The sequence below is a fragment of the Fusarium pseudograminearum genome, chromosome 4 (genome assembly GCF_000303195.2).
Source record: "Fusarium pseudograminearum CS3096 chromosome 4, whole genome shotgun sequence".
In the NCBI taxonomy this organism is placed as follows: domain Eukaryota; kingdom Fungi; phylum Ascomycota; class Sordariomycetes; order Hypocreales; family Nectriaceae; genus Fusarium; species Fusarium pseudograminearum.
The window spans coordinates 4,296,762-4,318,634 of record NC_031954.1 but is presented as its reverse complement, the minus strand read 5'-3'; the positions used below and the strand labels follow the sequence as shown (position 1 = coordinate 4,318,634).

General features: G+C 48.3%; 9 protein-coding genes across 9 annotated transcripts; 6 read left to right on the top strand and 3 right to left on the bottom strand.

The window, feature by feature from the left end:
* Positions 1-168: 168 nt before the first annotated feature.
* FPSE_07064 (uncharacterized protein) lies at positions 169-1,979 on the top strand (the record flags this gene model as incomplete). Its single annotated transcript, XM_009260182.1, has 4 exons — positions 169-247; positions 302-671; positions 729-1,702; positions 1,750-1,979. 4 exons carry the CDS (start codon positions 169-171, stop codon positions 1,977-1,979), a joined length of 1,653 nt encoding a protein of 550 aa, XP_009258457.1.
* Positions 1,980-2,004: 25 nt separating this feature from the next.
* FPSE_07063 (uncharacterized protein) lies at positions 2,005-3,044 on the bottom strand (the record flags this gene model as incomplete). Its single annotated transcript, XM_009260181.1, has 3 exons — positions 2,005-2,181; positions 2,230-2,924; positions 2,981-3,044. The coding sequence occupies 3 exons, from the start codon at positions 3,042-3,044 to the stop codon at positions 2,005-2,007; spliced, it is 936 nt and encodes a 311-aa protein (XP_009258456.1).
* Positions 3,045-3,561: 517 nt separating this feature from the next.
* On the bottom strand, positions 3,562-5,376 carry FPSE_07062 (uncharacterized protein; the record flags this gene model as incomplete). The annotated part of the gene is made up of 4 exons (XM_009260180.1): positions 3,562-4,786; positions 4,837-4,986; positions 5,041-5,227; positions 5,277-5,376. The coding sequence occupies 4 exons, from the start codon at positions 5,374-5,376 to the stop codon at positions 3,562-3,564; spliced, it is 1,662 nt and encodes a 553-aa protein (XP_009258455.1).
* An 864-nt stretch (positions 5,377-6,240) lies between these two features.
* On the top strand, positions 6,241-7,915 carry FPSE_07061 (uncharacterized protein; the record flags this gene model as incomplete). The annotated part of the gene is made up of 3 exons (XM_009260179.1): positions 6,241-6,385; positions 6,435-6,510; positions 6,565-7,915. The coding sequence occupies 3 exons, from the start codon at positions 6,241-6,243 to the stop codon at positions 7,913-7,915; spliced, it is 1,572 nt and encodes a 523-aa protein (XP_009258454.1).
* Positions 7,916-8,362: 447 nt separating this feature from the next.
* FPSE_07060 (uncharacterized protein) lies at positions 8,363-11,531 on the top strand (the record flags this gene model as incomplete). Its single annotated transcript, XM_009260178.1, has 3 exons — positions 8,363-8,933; positions 8,979-10,359; positions 10,409-11,531. 3 exons carry the CDS (start codon positions 8,363-8,365, stop codon positions 11,529-11,531), a joined length of 3,075 nt encoding a protein of 1,024 aa, XP_009258453.1.
* Positions 11,532-12,732: 1,201 nt separating this feature from the next.
* Positions 12,733-14,136, top strand: FPSE_07059 (uncharacterized protein; the record flags this gene model as incomplete). Its single annotated transcript, XM_009260177.1, has 1 exon — positions 12,733-14,136. The coding sequence occupies one exon, from the start codon at positions 12,733-12,735 to the stop codon at positions 14,134-14,136; it is 1,404 nt and encodes a 467-aa protein (XP_009258452.1).
* An 835-nt stretch (positions 14,137-14,971) lies between these two features.
* Positions 14,972-16,618, top strand: FPSE_07058 (uncharacterized protein; the record flags this gene model as incomplete). The annotated part of the gene is made up of 1 exon (XM_009260176.1): positions 14,972-16,618. One exon carries the CDS (start codon positions 14,972-14,974, stop codon positions 16,616-16,618), a length of 1,647 nt encoding a protein of 548 aa, XP_009258451.1.
* Positions 16,619-17,099: 481 nt separating this feature from the next.
* Positions 17,100-19,412, top strand: FPSE_07057 (uncharacterized protein; the record flags this gene model as incomplete). Its single annotated transcript, XM_009260175.1, has 1 exon — positions 17,100-19,412. One exon carries the CDS (start codon positions 17,100-17,102, stop codon positions 19,410-19,412), a length of 2,313 nt encoding a protein of 770 aa, XP_009258450.1.
* Positions 19,413-19,599: 187 nt separating this feature from the next.
* Positions 19,600-20,756, bottom strand: FPSE_07056 (uncharacterized protein; the record flags this gene model as incomplete). Its single annotated transcript, XM_009260174.1, has 2 exons — positions 19,600-20,331; positions 20,742-20,756. 2 exons carry the CDS (start codon positions 20,754-20,756, stop codon positions 19,600-19,602), a joined length of 747 nt encoding a protein of 248 aa, XP_009258449.1.
* Between the last annotated feature and the right edge of the window lie 1,117 nt (positions 20,757-21,873).

Here is a 21,873-nt window from a genome sequence, read left to right as displayed (position 1 = left end):
CGAAGCCGGCCAACCTCGGCTTGAAGATGTCCCAACCACTTTGGTACTAGATCGTCAACGCTCCTTTTGATAAGGATACAAGGTGATGTCCGGCCACTTGGCCGCTCTTTTCCCCCGCATCATCCACTTTTACACTGCCAAACAAAACCAGCAAACAACAGTCCAATAATGACCTTCGGCGAAGATTCCCGACTCCAAGGCTCTGGAGGTGATGAGTCTGGGGCGCTCAAGGCCCGCAAGGCTTGCAGTGCGTACGGCCCCTGTCAGACCGCTATAGCACGCTAATAATAGAATTTCTTAGTCAACTGTCGCAAGCAGAAGATGAAATGCATTGTACAGGGTAATAGTGAATCATGCCGACGATGTCGTCGAGCAGGTTTACCCTGTGTCTTTGTGCCAAGAGCAAATGCAGCTCAGTTGCCACTTGTATCTGAGCCTCTGGACCTAGAATTCAAGAACCATGTTCTTTCAAGACTTAAAATCGTCGAAGAGCGGTTGGGTCTCTCAGGCGACAATAGTATGAGTTTGGAGATGTTCGCTGCTGCACATGAACCGTCCCCTGAGCCGACGAATGAACCACTCTGGAACGCGATCTTGCAACTACAGAGATGTTCGCCTAGTCTACCTGCAACTATATGGCAACATGAAACTGTCGAATCACTTTGGTCATCGTATGTGATTTTATCTTTCTATTTGAGCTCAATTAGCTAATTTTATTTGTGCTGTAGCTTCCATGACAGGATGCCCGGTCTACACTTTATGCCTGACAAACAGACCTTCTCAGCACCTCAACCAGTTCTACTCGCCTCTATCCTCTACTGTTCCAGCACAAGAGGACCACCGGACATGGTCGAAATCGCACCGCATTTCTTCACAATTCTATGCACCGCTATAGCACAACTTAGTATTCCCAGTAGCGAAATTGGTCGCCCTATAGAAACATCTGTCTCTCGAGAAGAATGGGCTTTCCAGACAGTCTTGGGTATCGTACTTGCTGGTCTTCTGACTGAGGGTAACATCAGAGAAACAGGCAACTGGATCTCTGTAGGTTATAGACTCATGCTGGACTACTGTCCCGCTCATGTCGATGATACATCACGAGAGTGGCGAAAGCTATTCAGTGGTATACAGATCGTTGATCTCGAACACTCTTCAATTCATTTAGCCTATCCGGTCATACCTATCGAGGCACCGCTCGCAACACTGCGGATGTCGCCGCTGGATCAACTATACAAGCTATCACGTATGATGCACACAGGTCTCAGCCACTTCACCGGGCGTCGACTGCCGACCATATGGTCATGCTTTGAAGATTCACGCGTCGAGAACCATAACTTTACTACTAGCTTCACAGCTATCGACGGTATACTCATTCGAGATTGGGCGAAGCAACTGGACGATTGGTTGGTGGAGTTCAACGGAAAGACGCCTGAGCATGACCAGAGCAGCAAGCTTGTTCTTCGGCAATATGTTCTCCATCGACTTCTCGTGCTTTCGATTTACCATCCTGCCAGGAGTGGCAATCTCTGGTCACAAAGTATCACCTCTCACGAACAGGAAGAATTACTCTTGTCAGCTCGTGCGACCTTAAAACTTCATCAACACGATGATTCGATATGGTCAAATTGGGACTTGATCATAATCACATGGGCTGCCCTTATTGTTTTGCAAGGTATACAGGGTGGTATTGGAGAAATAGAAGGTATATCATAATTTTCTCGTCTAAAGACTAAACTAATCATCATCCAGACATGACAAACATCAAACTCCATCTCGACATCCTCAAGCAAAAGAACGAACCCAAACCAAGTCTTTGCGATAAGCTAATCGCCCGCTTGGAAGAAAGCCTCCAAGAAGTTAGCACACCCGACTTCTCCTATGTTCAGCCAGCGCACTCGGCAGTCATGGATCCCTCGTTTGACTACACTTGGCAGATATTCGACCAGGTTAACCTGCAACAGATCCAGTTCCCAGGGTAATACAAGACATGTTATCGCATGCTTATCACATGTTAGTGGGAAATGTGACTGATCGGACCCTTGTGACGGGTGATATGCGTGAAGCCATGTTATCAGGCTTCAAATCTCCGTCATCGTCCCCATCGGCCGTAAGGGTAGGCGAGGGTGGCAACTGGCCTGAGAATTCTTTTTGCTTGATGGTCTTTGCAACGCCTTTAAAGTACTGCAACCGATTAGTAATTGAAGAGAAAGACCCGATCGTAAGACTCACGTTGACAGTCTTCACCTTCATCTCAAGCGTCGCATCCTCGTCAACAACCACCATGCTCTTCGAGTGAAGTTGAAGACACGAGAGTGTGCAAAGATGACTCACACCACCTTCAACAGCCTGCTGCAAAGCCAAAGCTTTCGACGCTCCGGTAGCAATGATCACCACTTCTCGGGCATCCATGACAGTCTGTACTCCAACAGTCAATGCCATGTCTGGTACGGCATCGATGTCATCATCAAAGAACCGCGCGTTTGCGATCCTTGTCTCGTATGCAAGAGACTTGACTCTTGTGCGACTGGAAAGACTAGACCCTGGTTCGTTAAACGCGATGTGTCCGTCTGTTCCTACTCCACCAAGAAAGAGTTCGATACCACCAAAAGACTTGATCTTATCCTCGTATTCTTGACACTCGGCGAAGAGATTGGGGGCGTTTCCATTCAACAAGTGGATGTTTTGAGGCTGGATGTCGATATGTTCAAACAGATGTCGGTGCATAAAGGAACAGTAGGACTCAGGGTGATCACGCGGCAAGCCAACGTATTCATCCATATTGAATGTGACAACATGGCGGAACGATATCCTTGAGGCTTTGTATGCGTTGATGAGGCTCTTGTATATGTAGATGGGACTGCTTCCGGTGGGAAGTCCGAGGACGAAGGGCTTCTGTTCTGAAGGGTTGAAAGCAAGGATTCGACCTTATTGACAGGTCAGCGTATGTTGACAGTAGGCAGGGCCGAGCAGCAGTACTCACTGATGATGTACTCTGCAATGTAGTTAGACGCCTCTTGGGGGCCTTGCTGGATAACGAGACGCATATTGGTATGTGGAGAGAATAGTAAATAGTAAAGGCAGTTTTCGTATGGTAGTTGTTATCCAGATTCAAGTCTCAGACAGCTTGGCAACAGTTCTTTCTTAACAAATTGGGAAATCTCTACTATACCGATCATTGAGACTTCTCTTGCGTCATCTATTTGATCTGCCGAGCTCCAGTAAATCTATCATCTTCCACTAGATTTGATAGAGTTTACTTTGATGGCCGAACTTTGCCGGTGGATAAAGTGCCTCCACAACAACACCAGCTCGGCATACTGCGGTCATCTTGCGACAGAGAAGCCTATTGATCACAAGTATCGATCATGTTGACGCATTTCGACGGTAAACTCAGGTCAAACAGCGAGTACAACATACTGATAACCTTCTGATCACCTTCACTGCCGAATCATGGCAATCTCATATTGAAGTTAATTTGTTGAAGCTGAAGGTTTTCATATATACAGAATGAATTATTAACTACAGAACTTATACTAGCGCTGCTTCTATACTATCAATATTCTAGCAAGTATACTCCATGTCTAGAGTCACCTTGGGAACGCCCTTAAACCCTTCAGGAACGACATACGAGATGTTGTAAATCCAGTGGTTCCTTAGTGTAGCGCCATAAACAACATCCTGCTTCACCAGTCCTGGGGCAGTCACATTCACGTCAAGGCAAGGCAGCTTCTCAAGTCCCTTGACAACATTCTTGCTTCCAAGGGTCCAAGACGGTGGGATGCCGGTCAAGGCAAAAGTGAAGATATCGGTGCCCTCCTGCGTAGTGTTGGGATAAGACACAGTCAAAGACTTGGGTCCGGCCACAGCAGTCAGAGTGGATGCGCTGGGATACAGGGAGAAGAAACCCATGTAAGGATAAGGCTTGTGCTTGGGGTCTGAAGCCCAATGAACGATGGCAGGAACGTATTGGTTGCCCCTGTTCTTCTCCTCAGCGACAGATTGGCCGCCGATCATGAGTTCGGCGCTAAGCCACGATGTAACGTGGCGAGCGTTCTTGGACTCGAGATCTTCGTAGATGGTCTTCTTGACGAAACGCTCGCCCTTCCACTTGCCCTTGGACTTGATGATGGACTGGGCTTTCTTGGAGACAGTTGGTGCAACGACGTCGAGAACCATGGCAATGGCTGCACCTTGGGCAACGTCGTACAGCAAATCACCTTCTCCCAGCGGTGGCTGACCTCCGACACCACGGCCATAGAGACCCCAAAGGATCATCGACAGGATTTGAGAATGAGTGTTGGCATCTCGGCTGTATGCACGATCATACGGACCAACCATGTTGCCAAGGTAAGGGTTGTAGTGATCAGCAATATCATCCCACAATTTCTCCAAAATGAGCTTGGCGTTCTTGGTCATAGGATCCTCCTTAGGACCATAGGCGATGTTGGCAGCAAGAGCCCAGATATCGATGCCGTAGTAGTTGGGCGCGTTGTACTCGGCCAGCGCGTTCTGGTCTCGCTTGAACAGCTTATAAATATCCTCGCCTTGTTCCTTGGCAAAGTTGATGAGCTCTTTGTTGTTCTTGCGCTTGCCAACCCAGCCTGTTGTGAGTGTTCGCATGATAGCTGGGTTGGAGTAACCGAGAATCAGGTTATCGTCTTGGGGGAAAGAGCCGTTGCGACGCATGCCTCCGATTGCAGCTGCTTCGAGGGCGTCTTCGATTCGAGACTCCAGACCTTTTGGGAGAAGATGGCCAAACTCTTCGACAACTTGGATGAGTTGGGTGCTGTTGCTGGTTAGTTATGATTTGTTGATGTCTTGCCGAGAATTACTTACCCGACGAATTCTCTCCAATTGGGGTCATAAGTCCCGTAGATTGAAGGAGGGTACAAGGTTCCATTTGGTGTTGGATCAGGCTCATCTGGAGCGAGCTTGAAAGTGCCATACCAGGCAGAGTCAAAGTCGCTGTTCAACTGGTTTGCCAAACTGAGAGCAGGTCAGGAAAATGTTCCCCAATTCGGATAATTATAGTACACTTACACATTCTCAATTGCCTTGACAGCAGCCTTGACATCATCTGCCTTGCCACGATGCAAAAGTCCGGCAAGGTACCAAGCTGTGAAACGGACAGACCATTGGCCGTTATCTTGGTACCAGATGTATCCGTAGCTAGAGTCAAATCTAGAGTCTGACACTTCTACAGAATAGTCAAACAAGCTTTGGGCGGCTGTATGTTCTGTTAGTATGTGCTGTTGCGAAGGAGCTGTTCCGCGTACCTGTTGTCAACTTGTTGTTGCCATTGCGCTGAGCTAAACTAGCAGCGGTAGCTGTAGAGCTGACCGCTAACAAGGACGTGGCGAGTGATAAAAGGCCCATGATGATAGCTTTACACGATAACACAATACACTTGGCAAAGGTTGAGGATCAAATCAGAGGGAATCGAGGCCCCTCTTAACAGAAGTCATGACTAGTCGGTTAATTTCCTCACGATCATCGTCAGCTCGCGGAACTCACATTGTGATGGGCAAAGCCGGTGAAAGGGCGCCGGGTTCATTATCCCGTCTTGGGGTTCCCCCGCAATCTGCCCATGACTAGCCTGGCACTTTGCAGTTGGGATCAAGAAGCTAGGATCCAGCTAATGGGGCCATTGTCTCTATCCACATTTGATAGCGGTCTCGGCCACCAAAAGGTCCTAGAGTTATCTCTGTAGTGGAACGAGGCAGCGGAGCAGATAGCATGTCCTGGCATGGCTCTACAGACTACTGGTATCACTCATTGTTTATTCGTACTGCTCAGTTGTTCTCACTGCTCAATTGATGCCCCAAGCATGCCCAACAAGGGTCATATGCATAACAAAGTTGAAATGAGACATGAGTCAAAATCCCAATTGATCTAACGGCTTCAAGCTACCATCACGACACTAAACTAGCACACCCATCCCCGCGGTATCTCGGCTTCAAAAGACCCTGAACTCGTCAAGCCACTCGGAGCATCTACTCTACCGGTAAACATCGGCCAAACCACCGACCCCATCACCCTTGCAAGTCAGGTCGCGTGCACAGCGGAGACCCCCATGGGGATAAGTGTCACTCACTATCTTTTTTATCGCGGGGATGAATCGGCCCACTGTCGATACCGTATCTGAACCCTTTTTTGATGATAATACTACCTTGTCTCCCCTCCCTTTTTCTGACTGCAGGTGTGCCTTGAGTTCAAAACATAATCACGATCTGTGTCAAGATGGTTCAAGCACAGGCTTCTCTTGCTCTGGATGACCAGCTTGCTGCTGGCTGGTTTGGCTGGATGAGGAATAAGGGTATCCTGAAACTCAATGCCATTCTGTGTCTGTCGCTCATCTCGAGTTACGCGACTGGCTATGATGGAAGTAAGCTTATATCAACAATCCTTTATTTGAAGTTTTCTAACAGCTACAGGTATGATGAACGGACTTCAGAGTCTGGATACGTGGAAAGCCTCATTCAACAACCCAGATGCCAATAGACTCGCCATGTAAGTACAATCTTTGACAAACTTCGTCTCTGGGCTTAGATCTGACACGTCCAGTCTCAATGCCATCCAAAACATTGGCCAACTGGCAGCTCTTCCCTTCTGTGCTGGCTTCTGTGACAAGTTCGGTCGTCGACCAGCTTTAATCGTCGGCGCATTCATCATGCTCATCGGTGTTGGTCTTCAAGGCGGAGCCCAAAACACCGGAATGTTTATCGCAGCTCGTGGTATCCTTGGTTTCGGTCTGGCCCTGAACATCACAGCCGCTCCCGTTCTAATCATGGAATTGGCGTACCCCACGCAAAGAGCACCCATGGTGTCTATCTACAACACACTTTGGGGCCTTGGCGCCCTTTCAGCAGCGTGGATCACCTACGGTACTTTCAGAATCGAGAGCTCGTGGGCATGGAGAATTCCCTCCATTCTGCAAGCTTTGTCAAGTGTTTTGCAGATTTGCATGTGTTTTGTCATCGATGAGTCGCCCAGATGGCTTGTCGCCAAAGATCGAGATGCTGAGGCTGAGAAGCTTCTCATTCAGTATCATGCCAACGGCGACAGCAACAACCCAGCTGTTGCGGTCGAGATGGAAGAGATCCGCGCTGCGATCCGTCTTGAGAACGAGGCTATGGAATCCACAAGCTATCTCTCCTTCTTCAAGACCAAGGGAAACCGCCGTCGTTTCTTTATCATTCTCTCGGTTGGCTTCTTCAGTCAATGGAGTGGTAATGGCTTGATCAGCTACTACCTGACCCTGATCCTCAACTCCATTGGTTATCGCTCCCAGGAAACCCAGACTCTCATCAACGCGTTGTTGACAATCTGGGGTCTCTTCTGGGGTGTTGTGTTTTCACTCCTCGTCAACAAGATCCCTCGTCGAACACTTTTCCTCGGCTCTACTCTTGGCACGCTGGCTACATACATCACATGGACAGCGCTGCAAGCGACATACGAGCAGTCAACCGACGTTAACTCAGATGGCACCGGTGGACCCAGCGGTATTGCCAAGGGTGTTTTGGCCATGATCTTCCTCTTCAACGTGTTCTTCACCGCAGGTTGGGGTGTCTTGCAAGTCACATATGTTGTTGAGATTCTGCCCTTCAACCTCCGAGCCAGAGGACTTGTGCTGTACAATCTCTTCGTTGCGTGCGCTCTCATCTTCAACCAGTACGCCAACCCAGTTGGTGTTACCAATTCTAAGTGGAAGTACTACATTACATACGATGTGTGGCTGGCTGTAGAGGCTCTCGTTGTTTACTTCCTGTTTGTGGAGACACGTGGATTGAGTCTGGAGGAGACCGCTTTAGTTCTTGATGGCCAAGAGGCGGGCGATAGGCTTGTCGGAGAGGTTCTGCGAAACACGGAAAAGACTGCTGTCCACGTTGTCGAGACTAAGCAGTCTTTTGCGTAGGACTTGGTACGATTGCACTTTTAAATTATTAGTAGTAATATAAATTGATCTAATTCAAGAGTTAACTCATTGACCGTGTCTTGTGATCACCAAGTCATGCAGCATACATAGACCTCCAGAGGATAGATCTCACCAACTCTGACAAATAATGTCACTGTCGTGTCACGTTGATGGATGAGACGTCCAGAACTAAAGACTAGTCGGCTCCGAGACTCGGATCTCTTGGCCGAGGTCCGAATATTCCCCCATTTGCACGGCCAATGTCGGTGAAAGTGGAACTCGTGTTATCACTTTGTCCCCGAATGTTCCTCCACAGAATCCACTATCTTAGCGTGAATGCCACTGAAGTCAGCAATCTAGCACCTCACGACACATTTAACAGATGGCATTCCTCACGATACAGTCATACATCCAAGTTCGTCATCTGCTGAGACACCGAAATTAAACATGGATTCGTCCATGGAAAAGCCCGACTATGAGAATCTGGAGGTGATCCAAAGAAACCGCCTCCCCGCCAGAGCATACTGGCTACCTCCAGCCCATCTCATCCTCAACGGAGAATGGGACTTTCAATACGCACCTTCGCCTCTGGAAGCCTCAGAATATCCTCCCAAAGACGCAAAGTCTGACGAAGCATGGGCTCCCATTACCGTCCCGGGCCATTGGCAACTCCAAGGTTACGGTCGTCCCCACTATACCAATGTGCAATTCCCTTTCCCCTCAGCGCCACCTTTCATCCCAACCGAGAACCCTACGGGTACCTACCGACGCAGTTTCAAGGTGCCTGCTGAGTGGGACAACAGCTCTCAGCTCAGACTTCGATTTGATGGTGTTGACAGTGCCTATCATGTCTGGGTGAATGGGGAGTTCGTGGGTTACTCACAGGGAAGTCGCAATGCGGCTGAGTTTGACGTTACGAGCGTTGCCAAGAAGGGCGAGGAGAATGACTTGGTAGTCAGGGTTTACCAATGGTGTGAGGCATCTTATATCGAAGATCAGGATCAATGGTGGCTCTCCGGTATGTTTATTGGTTCTTTGATGATGTGGAAACTGACACGTACAGGTATCTTTCGTGATGTGACTCTACTTGCTTTCCCTGAAGCCAGAATTGAGGACTATTTTGTCAAGACGAACCTCGATGCGCAGTACCAGGATGCCACTCTTGCGGTTGACATAACCTTGCACCGGTCAGAAAATGACCCTCTCGAGTTATCACTTGTTCTTCGCGACGGTGATACGCAAGTTGCTTCAACAGAAAAGGTCTTGGATGATAAGGATGCCACATTCAAATTCGAGGTGCCCGTCGCCAATCCAAAGAAGTGGACTGCAGAAAGCCCATATCTCTACCAACTCGAGATCGTCCTCAAGGCGCCCGACGCAAAGGTGATCCAGAAGATTACACAAAACGTCGGCTTTCGCAAAGTCGAACTTAAAAACAGTCTTATCACGGTCAACGGCACACCTATCCTCCTCCGAGGCGCAAACAGACATGACCACCATCCTCTTCACGGAAGAGCTGTTCCATACGACTTTCTCAAGCAGGATTTGTTGCTGATGAAGCAACACAACATTAATGCGCTGAGAACAAGCCATTATCCTGGTCAGCCTTGGCTTTACGACCTGGCAGATGAACTGGGTTTCTGGGTCATGGACGAAGCCGATCTGGAATGCCACGGCTTTTATGATGTTGTCACACAGCCTGTCCAGCCACCCCCATATCTAGATTATGAGGGAAGCAAGGAGGAATATTTCCCCAAGGCAGCACAGTTCACTTCTGATGACCCAGAGTGGCACGACTCGTACCTGGATAGAATGGTCCAAATGGTTCAACGAGACAAGAATCACCCATGCATCTTCTCTTGGTCCCTTGGCAACGAGTCTTTCTACGGCGCCAACCATGTTGCCATGATCGAATACGCCCGCAGTGTAGATGACCGCCTCATTCACTACGAGGGCGACATCAAAGCCCAATTGACCGACATGTACTCTTACATGTACCCTGACCAAGATCGTCTGAAGCGCCACGTCGAAATTGACGGCATCGAAGATGGAAAGTGGCAAAAGCCCGTTATTCTTTGCGAATATGCCCATGCTATGGGCAATGGACCAGGTGGTCTAGACGATTACCAAGATGCATTCCGCAAATATGAGCGTCTACAGGGTGGTTTCATCTGGGAGTGGGCAAACCATGGTCTTTTGCACAAAGATGGGTATTACGCCTACGGAGGAGACTTTGGCGATGAACCAAATGATTCGACGTTTGTCATGGATGGCTTAGTTAATAGCGAGCATAAGCCGACACCGGGACTGACAGAGTTGAAGAAGGTATTCCAGCCTGTGAGGTTTGAAGCCAAGAGCGGAAAGGTATTCATCACTAACGAGTATGACTTTATTGGGCTGGGGCACTTGGAGGGAGAATTCTCTGTCCAAGCAATGGGTGACAAGTAAGTCCATGTTCCTGATCTTCAAGAGACGATACTAATTGACGTTTAGGGTGTCGCTGCTCGAGTCTAGCAAGGTGGAAATCCCAGAGGTCAAGCCTTGGGACACTGTCGAGCTTGCTCTTCCGGACCTCACCCAGTACCAATCACACGACGAAGAGGTCTTCCTGCACATCTCTTTCAACCTCAAGGAGGCTACAAAGTGGGCACCAGCTTCTCACAAGATAGCATGGTTCCAGCACAAGATTTCCAGCGACAAAGAGCCCACTTCACCAGCGACTTCCACCACCGCCCAAGTCATCGATGTCAAAGAAAGCCGAGTTGCAGTCGAGCTATCGGGTGCCGACTGGGCCATCAAGTTCGATCGCGTGCGAGGCTATATCACCAAGTGGTCTCATGGCACTGATCTTCTCGAGATGGACACTACGACGCGCGCGGCGATTTATCCCTGCTTCTGGCGGGCGCCCACGGACAACGATAAAGACAGCGCTGTCAGTGTTTGGAAGGACTACGGTGTTCACCGAATGACTTCCCAGCTGCGATCATTTAAGGTGCAGAAAGATGACGACAGTGTTACGGTCAAGACGGTGACATATCTCGCACCTCCAGTGTTGGGATGGGGCTACGATATTACCACAAATTACCGAATCTCTTCTGGCGGTATTGTATCGATGAAGCTCGATCTCGTACCCAAGGGAGTATTCCCGAAGGATATTCCCCGTCTGGGCCTCAACCTTCGCTTGCCCAAGAAGCTCAATCAAGTGAGCTGGTTCGGTCGCGGACCTGGAGAGTCGTATCCGGATAAGAAGCATTCTCAGGCGATTGGCATCTGGTCATCTTCGGTAGACGGCCTAGAAGTACCGTATGATGTTCCACAAGGTCACGGTAATAGGATGGAGACGCGGTGGGTACGCGTTGTTGACGCGGATGGGCATGGAATTCGGGCTTCGAGACACGATCAAAGTACGTTTGACTGGACGGGCAGTCGTTTGTCGGATGAGACTGTTGAGAAAGCGAAGCATCCGTGTGATTTGGTACGTGAAGAGGCTACTTTGCTGAATCTCAGTGCCAAGGTTGCTGGAGTTGGTAGCGCGACTTGTGGACCTGGAGTGAGAGAGGATCTCAAGGTCAAGGTTGAGCCAATTAGTTATGAGTTTGTCCTGCAAAGAATTTAGGATAAGAATACAGGGTAGTTTTAAGCTAGATTATGCAAGATTATGGATAGAATCATGTGAGCCCAAAGCTCGTTGACGCGATGATCCTCATCTAGGTTCGTCTATCAAGCGAGTGGTGCTGCTCTCGTCTAGGGTAGCCTTTGTGTTTATCGTCATTCAGCCTGAAGCTATGAACAGATGCTGCACACGGCCCGATCATAGATCGAACAAAGTTTCTATTTGCATTGAGACATTTTGTTGGTAAACGAAATCAAAACACCATGCCACCTGACTGATATCTGTTGCTCTTAAGAACGTGCAAGGTCAACATGACAACCATAGGGCTGAACTCAATTGTCATAGCTCCCAATAGAAGATGCGGAGATTGGGTGTCATCAAACATTCCATGGCATTGTTTATTAGCTGAACTTTTAGCTTGGGCTGAAATGAGTGTGATGGAGAGAAATGACTTTCTGAGACTAGGCAATTCGCTAGAAGACGGTGGACATTTGCTTCTACGGTGTTCTGGAATGAGATAACAACTTGTCATGAAGATTTGGGGTTCATAACAAGTGCCGAGGTATGCAAGAGCCCCACTAGGTTGCATATCTTGATGCTGTCTCTGTGTCTGTCTCAGTCTCAGAGTGTTAGTGTAGATATGTCTCAGAGACTCTACAGGCCATGAGTGTCTTGTTGATGCTCGTGTTTTACAACTGCATCAAACCCCAAACACAACAGACAACAGTATCCAGTGACAACACCAATAATACAACGGCGTGACCGATGCAAGCATAACAAATGACGCACAGGGTTGTGCGCTAAGCCCCGCATTGTACCAGACACAAACTCGACACTATCCTTAACTAAGTCAAGATGACCCAGTATAAGACTCCCCATTCTACCGAAATGAAACAATGAAGGGGTAATACCTAAGCGAAACAATGCAACACATTCCTCGCCCCTTTTTGTCAAAACAACTGCCCACCTTGCTGCTACCCACAACAGCTCTCTTTACCTCTACTGTTCTTCAAAGTAAACAAAGAGCTCTGCCCTTTTTTCTTCCTCTTCCTCTTTTCCCTTACTAACCATGCAATTACTGCATGTCTAATCACACTATCACTGTCACTCAATACTATTAATATAACATCACGATTCAAAATACTACATCACGAACAGACAGAAACACGCACGCATACACTCCAAAATACACACCTAAATTAATATGGTTTGCTACGACATGGTCGGCAAAAGCAACGACAAGCCACTATGGCGACCGTTAGCTCACAAGTTCTCAACCCTCATCCTCAGAAGACGACCAAGTAAACGAAATGCCCTAGTCGACGCCGAAAAGGCCCAAGAAACCCCAGCAAACTTCAAGCCGCTCGAAGTTCGATCCAATGTTCTCGAAGGTCTCCACGTCCCCAATAGTTGGCTCGTCGAGTCACCCTCGGCCAACTCGCACGACAAGTTGACACTCCCCGCAATTAATCTTTCAGAGTCACAACGATCCCCGCGATCGCGTGGGTTCGGCCTCTCCAAGGATTCATCATCACGACCCTTCTCCATTGGTGATATCTCTGGATTATTAAAGACCGAATCAGACCGCGCGTCGGCGCTGGCGACCTTGACTGCCACCGACTCAGAACCCAAGGAGGAACGCAGCGTCTTGGACCGCGGACGACCGGTCGAACCTAGACATTTAATACATCAGCCTGTTCGAGGCGGAAAGCCCAATCGCAAGTCACTCCCATTGGAGTTGATGTTTACAGCTCCAGTATACAACGAAGGCCAGACCTCCAACACCACAATCGAAGACTCTGTGACAAAGATCGACGTCGCTTCTCCTTCGTCCTTCCATGAATCGTCGCCTTGGACTGCCGAGCATAGACGACGATCCACCATTCGAATTGTCAGCCGATCACCTACACGAGCCGATGAGACAAAGATTGATACGACTTCTATGACCACCACAACCACTACAGACGAACCTGAACCCCGACGTAGCCAATCGATCAAAAGAAAACCCGTCGCTGAAGCCCCCAGCACAACAACATCAACAATACCAGCTCCCGCGCCGGCACCCACCCCTGCACCAGCACCTACACGCACACCCTCTGTCAACACTAACAATGACGGCCCATCATATTCCACATCTGTCACAAGACTCAAAGCAAAACAACCTTCCAAGTTAAGCGACCGTCTATCATGGATCAAGAACCTGGAGGAGAAGAACAACGACAGACCGAACAAGGATCTGGCCCAGTTGCCCAAGCGTGCTGGCACCGTCTCGGACAAGCTGGCCATGTTTGAGAAGAAGAACATGTCCGGCACGGCAAACAAGCAGCACCTGCTTGCGCCGACACGCACATACTCCAGTAGCCACTCGAGCACCCACTCAAGTAGCTACAACTCCGCCCGTGGCCGCGAGAGCATCTTTTCCACAGACAGCAACGCGAACGTGTCGTCGACGCGCACCTCGATCGACACGACGCATCGTACCTCGTCAGTCATGAGCTACTACGATGATACCTTTCGACAAAAGCTAGAGTCTCTTGTCGGACAGGAGGCTGCTGCCGCTGCTGAGGAGGAGGAGACAGAGGAGACCAAGGTTGAAGAGAAGGAATAAGAAACAGATCCAGCATATACCATACCACCATGTCCGTCGCGTGAAAGAGCGATGGACGTGAATCCAGATTACCATCAGAACTCTGTTCTTCCCGTTGTTGAGGCAGGCTTTCCCTCCACTTTAAGAACATGGAGCATATTACCGACACAGAACATTACCACCCCCCGACGGCGGTACATACATGTCTCACGACTACAACATTACATAGATTACCCCCTTTATGATTTTAGAATGATGCATGCGACTTTATATTTAATAGCATTTACTTTTATATCAGGATATATATCTTCGTCCACCTATCTTCTCTTCCTCTTCTTCAAGTCCCTGCTTTACTCTCTCATTCATCTAAAGGCCGGGGTAGATGTCACTCAGTTCATTTCCACGTAATCCAATATATCACAAACGTTGTCTTGACAAAGCCCGGTCTTGCGTATTTCTAGTCGATATACTGTTAAACTGTTGATCTTGAAAGAAAGGGATCCACGATTTTGCGATATGATACTAGAAGTGCAACAGCGAGAGGAACTGCATTCATGGCTTTAGTAAGGTTACAAGGCTGCATGTCCAGTACGAAGTACCCATGCCCCAGGATACTCAATTACAGACATCTTACTTGCACAGCCTGCATGATGATACGGGAGCTGAAAGATGTGCTGGTAGGACTATTGATCTATCTTAGTAGCCTATGAGAAGATCGTGACCCCGCATTTAGGACTGCCTGGTTAAAAAAGATTATTCACTATGAGCGAAATGCCTTTTCCTTTACTATGAATAGTTTTTCTAATGCAAGAATCCGTACTCCTTTTCTTTTCTTGTTCTTGACTTCGAACTAACCATGTGGCTCATTAACACCTCTACCATCACACTCGAAAGAGTAAACCCAGACGACTTGCCCTCAACACCATACGCCATCTTATCGCACACATGGGGCAAGGAAGAAGTTACGTTTGAGGACATCATCAGTCAAAGCCAAGTCAAGTGCATGTCGGGATATACCAAAATCGAAAACACATGTCGGCTGGCTAAAGAGCGTGGCCTAGCCTACGCGTGGGTCGATACTTGCTGCATCGACAAGCGCAGCAGTGCAGAACTTGCCGAGGCTATAAACTCTATGTTCAGATGGTATAAACAGGCGACTGTTTGTTTTGCGCATCTTGAAGATCTACCACCGGGTGTCAACGGGAGTCTGGACTACGCAAGTTTGTCGTATTGTAAATGGTTTACTCGAGGTTGGACTTTGCAAGAACTGATCGGCCCCAAGGACCTGGAGTTCTATGACTGTGCATGGAAGCTCAGGGGCAAGAAGACAGATCTGGGTTTATTCATATCCGAAATAACAGGCATACATGAAAAAGTGCTGAATGACAATTCTGCTCTGGAGAGCGTCCCCATCGCTGGACGCATGTCGTGGGCTGCAAAACGGAAGACAACAAGGATTGAGGACATGGCCTATTGCCTTTTGGGCATCTTCGACGTCAACATGCCCATGATGTACGGCGAGGGCGCGAAGGCCTTCGAGAGACTGCAGGAAGAGATCATCAAGCAGACAACCGACATGTCCATCTTCGCTTGGAAAGCAAACGATGAATCTCAAGACTACCGTGGTATTCTCGCACAGTCGCCTGATGAGTTCGCACACTGCGGCAATATTTCACAAACGCCAAGTATACGATGTGGCTATGAGACAACCATGACGAACAAGGGTTTGAGGCTCGAGACGTTTCTAGGCGGCAGCAACGTCCTCAACCTAGCCTGTACTAGTATCGACTTGTGGAATGTCGAAAAAAGGATTGGAATCTTTTTGACCAAAACTGCTGATGGCTATGTTCGTTCCTCTCCAACAACGCTTTTCGAGACAGAGGATTCAAGCTTCTGGGCTGGCGCTCGCTACAAGATCTTTGTCCGCAAACGTGTTACGCCCTTTGTATCAAAGCAATTGAAACAAGACTTGGCAAATAATCTAACTGTCAACTTCGATATATGCCCGGGCTTCCAAATTCGCTCGTTCGCTGCCAAGCCGGCAGACTTGTGGGATCAGCATCGTCATGCGTTCATTGGAAACGTCAATCATGCGTCCATTGTAAACGCCTTTCACAAGTTCAACGGCTTTTTGGACTTTCAGATCTCAGACAAGGCAGGATCATTTGTGTCTAATCGCATCATCGTGGTGTGCAGTTTCTCTCTCCGGTATCCATCTGGTTTGAAAGGTAGTGATGGTATGTGGACGACGATATACGATTCAAAGGGCGGGAAAGCCTCGGATGCGATTATGCAATGTATAAATGGGTATTATAATTCGTACGGCGAGGAGTTTTATCTGTCTCAACTGACGGACGCAGTCTATCAGCATATGTGGGTTCCGCAGCGAGAGGTGAATCTACAATCTGGCAACGAAGGGCGTCATCTGTGTATATCGTCAGATGTGCGTATAGATCCTGAAAATGGGGCACGTAGTTTAGTTATCAAAGTGAAAACTCGATGAGCCTGCCGAGGCTTATTGCATAGGAGGTCTCCATTCTGGCAATTTAATGGGCGAACAGGACATGGACCAATCTTCCCATTGGTCGCTCCTTGATATCATGCAAATATTGGATTGGGGAGTCGTGACATGTCAGTTGGTGGCGGCTTATACTGCAGGGCCGTGGCCAATGAATAGCTTTTGGGCGACTGTATCTAAGACAAGGCAGACAAGGCAACCTGATGTACATTTGTAGCTTTCAAGGCTCCCCCTCCCTCACTCACGCATACGTAGCTGAATCTCGCATCACCTTTAGCTCTCAACTTTGGCATTGTTCCTCCCATCTCAATCCTACTTAACGCAGCCCCTACTCCACCGCTGCAAGTTTAGATCGACTACAAGTCAGCCTTTCTGTGCTCACTTACTTTACCTCATTATCACTGCAACCGGCGTCTACGACTGTCGCCATATATACTCAGTCGACAACACTGCCCCGACCTTCACTATGTCAGGTAGCGAACCGGCCGTGCCTGCTCAGGCAGACATTGTGGGCATCCCTGGAGCCGCGATGACTACTCTCAGTCTTACTCAAGGGCTCTTACGTGCAGTGTCGGCTGACAATGTTAACCCGCAAGCCGTAATACAAATGGAGCGACTCGGATCATGTTTTCATTCCAATGGTCCATGGGCCTCTAGAGTCCCCGATCTCCTGTGCAGAGCATCGTCTGTGAGGATTGAGAGACTCTCTGCATGGATAGGCTGGGAGAAGAACGATACGGCGTCGTTCATGAGTAAGACGACAGGTGGAAGGACCATAAGCTTACTTTGCTGCGTTCTGGGAAGTCTGTATGAGCCAGGTCGTTACGGAGTGCTTCTTTATCAGTTATCTGAAAGTATTCTACTTTCTGAACAACAGATCGCCTCCCCGAATCAGCTTGGTGGTGTCTGCAGGATTCTTGAGGGGAAATTGGCATGTCTTGGCTTTGGAAATCACTTTGCAGTCCAGGCTACCCGTCTGAGGCAGTGTTTCTTTGAGGCAGGACTGGCAGTTCCCCGAGATCTCACAGAGACCCCTACGGGGGAAGACATGAAGATATTTCTGTGCAGCGTGCGCGACGTCTTACAAGACGAGAATTTGGTCCTACAGGTTACTGGAACAAGATGCTTGGCAACTCTACTGGCTGTGGTCATCGCAATCTGCCCCGATGACACTTCGGTCCGGGTTAACGGAGAAATCCTGATGGCTGGTCTCCGTGACAACATTATTTTTCATGTCACCGGAGAATATACCTCGAAGACGGAGTTCCACATCGAATCTAGGTTTCAGCCCCAGACAATGAATTTTGCAAAGAGCTATATTACCCAAAACAACGAGGAAAGGGTGAACAGTGAACTGCGGTTTTCTTTCGACAACATGTTATCCGACTGGCTGGATCTGAATCTTGAAATGACAGATGACAGCGCAAAGCAGTCGCTAAAGCTGGCTATAGCAAATGTAGTAGCATGCACTGCATCATCGCTGACCGGCGAACAGCTCCGGGGCTACTGCCCCTCGGAAGGTACCCCAACTTTCGCGGGTCACTTGTACAGTCGATTCCCTGACCAAGGAATGCGAATCGCATTGGGACCTAGATACCGCCAAATTATATCAGACCGACTACAAAAAGTCATCTGCCGTCCTACAAATACGTTGAGAGCTTTCGCGGATGAGTTCGAAACACTGACGGAAGCAATACATAAGGCTATTCCACTCGAACGCTGCACTTGCCATGGATGCAAATACGTTCAAAAATACAACAGTCGGGACTTCTCCGATGGGAGCTGCCCCCTGGCTAAGCTGCGGGAAGCGGCAATGGAGGCTACTTTCCTAGCACTACTGTGCGTTTTCATCAAGTGTGGTCAAAACAGTACAGCCGTACTTAACTTACAGCCTCGCTATACAACAGATTTCCTTGCTCTCCTATCACTTATGTCTAAAAGGCCTGCATTAGGTGTGGTTTCATCCTGGTTGCGAAAGAAATCTGGAGGGATTGGTGTCGCGGACGGAATCGAAGCTCTGTCCGAATTTCCATCCAATATACATGGTAGTATAATGGATTTGTTTGGGAAAGAACAGTGGTCAAGTACTGTCTGTAGTAGCTCGGGTGCTTGTACAGTCTACCCAAGCACTCTACAATCCTTTCGAATCGCCTATCCTTGGACCGTATATTATGAAGCTGTCGATGGGAAGCTTTGGTTTCGATCGGACGTCTACGTATCTATTGTTACAGGTGATCCCAGGTCATTTATAGTCAATCGAACTCCCTCATTGACATATGACGACCGACGCGATATAACAGAAGAGCCAATTACCAAAGGCGAAGTCGCAGCACCATCGGCACTAGGACAACACACCAGTCTATCAGTGACCCTTCGACCGACGACAAAGGTTGGTAGCCAAATACTACAACTACGATGTGTTGTTACGCAATCTACTCAGGTGTTTGAGGTGGACTTTCTCAACCTCCACTTGGGTTTGATGACCCTAGCTGCAGCTGATCCCTGTGATCATGCCCTCTCAAAGCCTCTCCAACTGACGAGTACTGTCAAAGCCACTTCGGTTGCAAATCCAGTCGCCAGAATGAGAGCGATTATGCGTATGCGCGACCCCTTAGTACTTGGAGTCACACTTACCCACCTCAGCGAAGAGGCTCAATTTCTCTGCTGCATGTATGGTTGGAGACAACTATATCAAGGCGACTGCTGCATGCCATGTGCTGTAGCTCAAGCTAAGAAGGGCAAGTATCAAGTCATAATTGGTGGCTCACCTAGACGTTGATAAGTCCGGATAGAGTTAGTTGATCTAACATCTTGAGTCATTGGGGACCGTCAATTGAAGGCATACAGTGGGTTCGAGACATCGATAGGTGTGTTACTTGTGGTAATGGTAAAATCTGTTTCACAATAATGTAGCTAGAGTTAGGATGATACTTGGCGTAATACAATTCCATCGTTCCCAATTGTTCTCATACTGTCTCAATGGCCATGCTAATAGGCTGTATACCCTGGGCCGGAGCATCGCTGGTAGACAAGTCGTCCGCACCGATGACAATAATCCACACATCCTCGTCCCAGCCCAGCAAGTAGAATCTGTTCCAGATCTCTCCAAGATCGGTGCAGCCCCCATTGTCACACCTCATAGCCGGGATATTGCAGACTAAACCAGCGTCGGAAGGTGGGTCACAGGTCAGATGTCGATATTGTCCTTCTACAACGCTTTGGCAATTTGCTAGGGCAGCGAGGCGGCCAGATGGTTCATACATGACACACAGTGGGTTACTGCCCACCCTCAGATATCCTGTTTCATGCTCATATGTAATTGAACTTAACCATGGTGCTAGGAATAGTTCGGCGCTGACTACAATCTGACGACCATTGGTGTACATGACAAGCTCGCCCTCAGTCTCACTTTGAGCGATCATCTTGAAACTGGTAGGAACTGGTGTGAGAGTAGATTGTGTCGTTGTTGCCCTTGTATCGACCGTAGTGTCGCTCACTGTAATAGTCGTAGATTCGGTGGCAGCGGCAGTGGTTGCGGAAATAGTTTCGGTGGTTGTCTCGCTTCCACTGTTAGTAGTGGCTTCCAAATTATCGCCAGTGGTTTTTTCAGTAGATTCGGTAGTAACTGTGTCCGTGTCCGTGACTATAGAGTCCGATATGCCTGTGGTATCAACAGTGTTTCGGTAACGAGGGGCATGCTTGAAGCAGAAGTTGTTGCAGTCTCTTGGGTATGGGACCTCTCAGTAGTTGAAACTACAGCCTCCAAAGTGGTGAATGACAAAGACTGTAAGAGAGTCGAAGTAGATATGATAAGTTCAGAAGAGGCAGCGATTTGAGACGACAGACGACATGGCCCTGCGAGGACTGTGTTAAGAACAGACACCACCAGGGCTCCGGTCAGAAACGTTGAAGAAACCATTAGACTTCAGTCTTAAGGCAAGACTCTGATCAGGATAAAAACAACAAATAGGTTGAAGAACGGATGAAGAATAAAAGGGTCTCCCCTTTTCATTCTTGCTTCGATATTACCAACTGCCAAGACTTGTGCTACGCGTGAGGCTATTGATCTTGGCATCAATAAAGCTATGATTAGGCTGGACTAGACCACCTTGTGGGAAAGCATCGTGAACTAATAGAGGCCAAGTCTAGATACGAATCGAGGAAACTGTGGTTTTATCTATGATTATAAAAAATAACAACCAAGACAAAATTGTCAGAATTGCTCAATCTATCTAGACTCCCTGGACTTGAGACAAAACGTAGCAGCGCCATCAAACCGCCTGTCACACATAGATAAGACAGACAGACAAAAGGCAAAAAGAGAAACTCCGGTACAGGGAATCGAACCCTGGGCTCCGCGGTACTGATCTCTCAGGTTATGAGAGCGCGAAATGTTAGCCACTACACCATACCGGATGCTAATTGGCTGGAAGCTTTCAAACCGTTTAGTTCTAAATTAGCAAAGAGTCATCTGAAGCCATCGCGAAAGGCCTCAAGCTCGTGGAAGTTCAATTACTGTATGTTTTGAGAACTGTTGCCTCTTGACTGAGTTCTAACTACTGGAAATGACCAGATCATGATCTTTTGAGATGTGTAAGCCAGATTGTCTGTAAGCCGGATATCCCGGGTCCTGTCAGCGGCTTCTCCGACTGTCAAAACACAATGACACCTCTCAATTATTACTCATTGTCGAATAATCTTGCCGTTCCCGGAAATGATGTACTATGTAAACTACACGATAGCTAAAATCTGACAGTAGACGAATTACTGTACCCTGTTTATTCTCATTCATTGGATACCATAGTCTTGGGAAATGATTAGAACAGCACTCACGAGTCAGCGATATACCCTGTACTCCGAATTTGACTGATGTTGGCACGCAACTCTCCATTGAAATCCACTAACAGCTGACGTTGCGTCTCTATGTATTGCCGAATGTAACTCTGTCAACCAACAAAACGGCTGCAGACGTTGCAGCGGAGCATCCTCGAACCAACGACATAACAGCAGCACAGTGACGGTTAATAACTCAAAAGTCAATCATCAGACCACATGTGATCCCCATTATTCGCTCAAGAATAATGCAACGTGCATCTACCGACACGAACTATCTATGCGGCTGCATAACTACTCATGGGCGTGCATAACTGGCGCGCAGCTCATTCCTAACCGGGAATAACCTCACGTTGAAGAACCCCACTACAAAACGGACCATCGTTGGAAACCCACTGTAATAACGT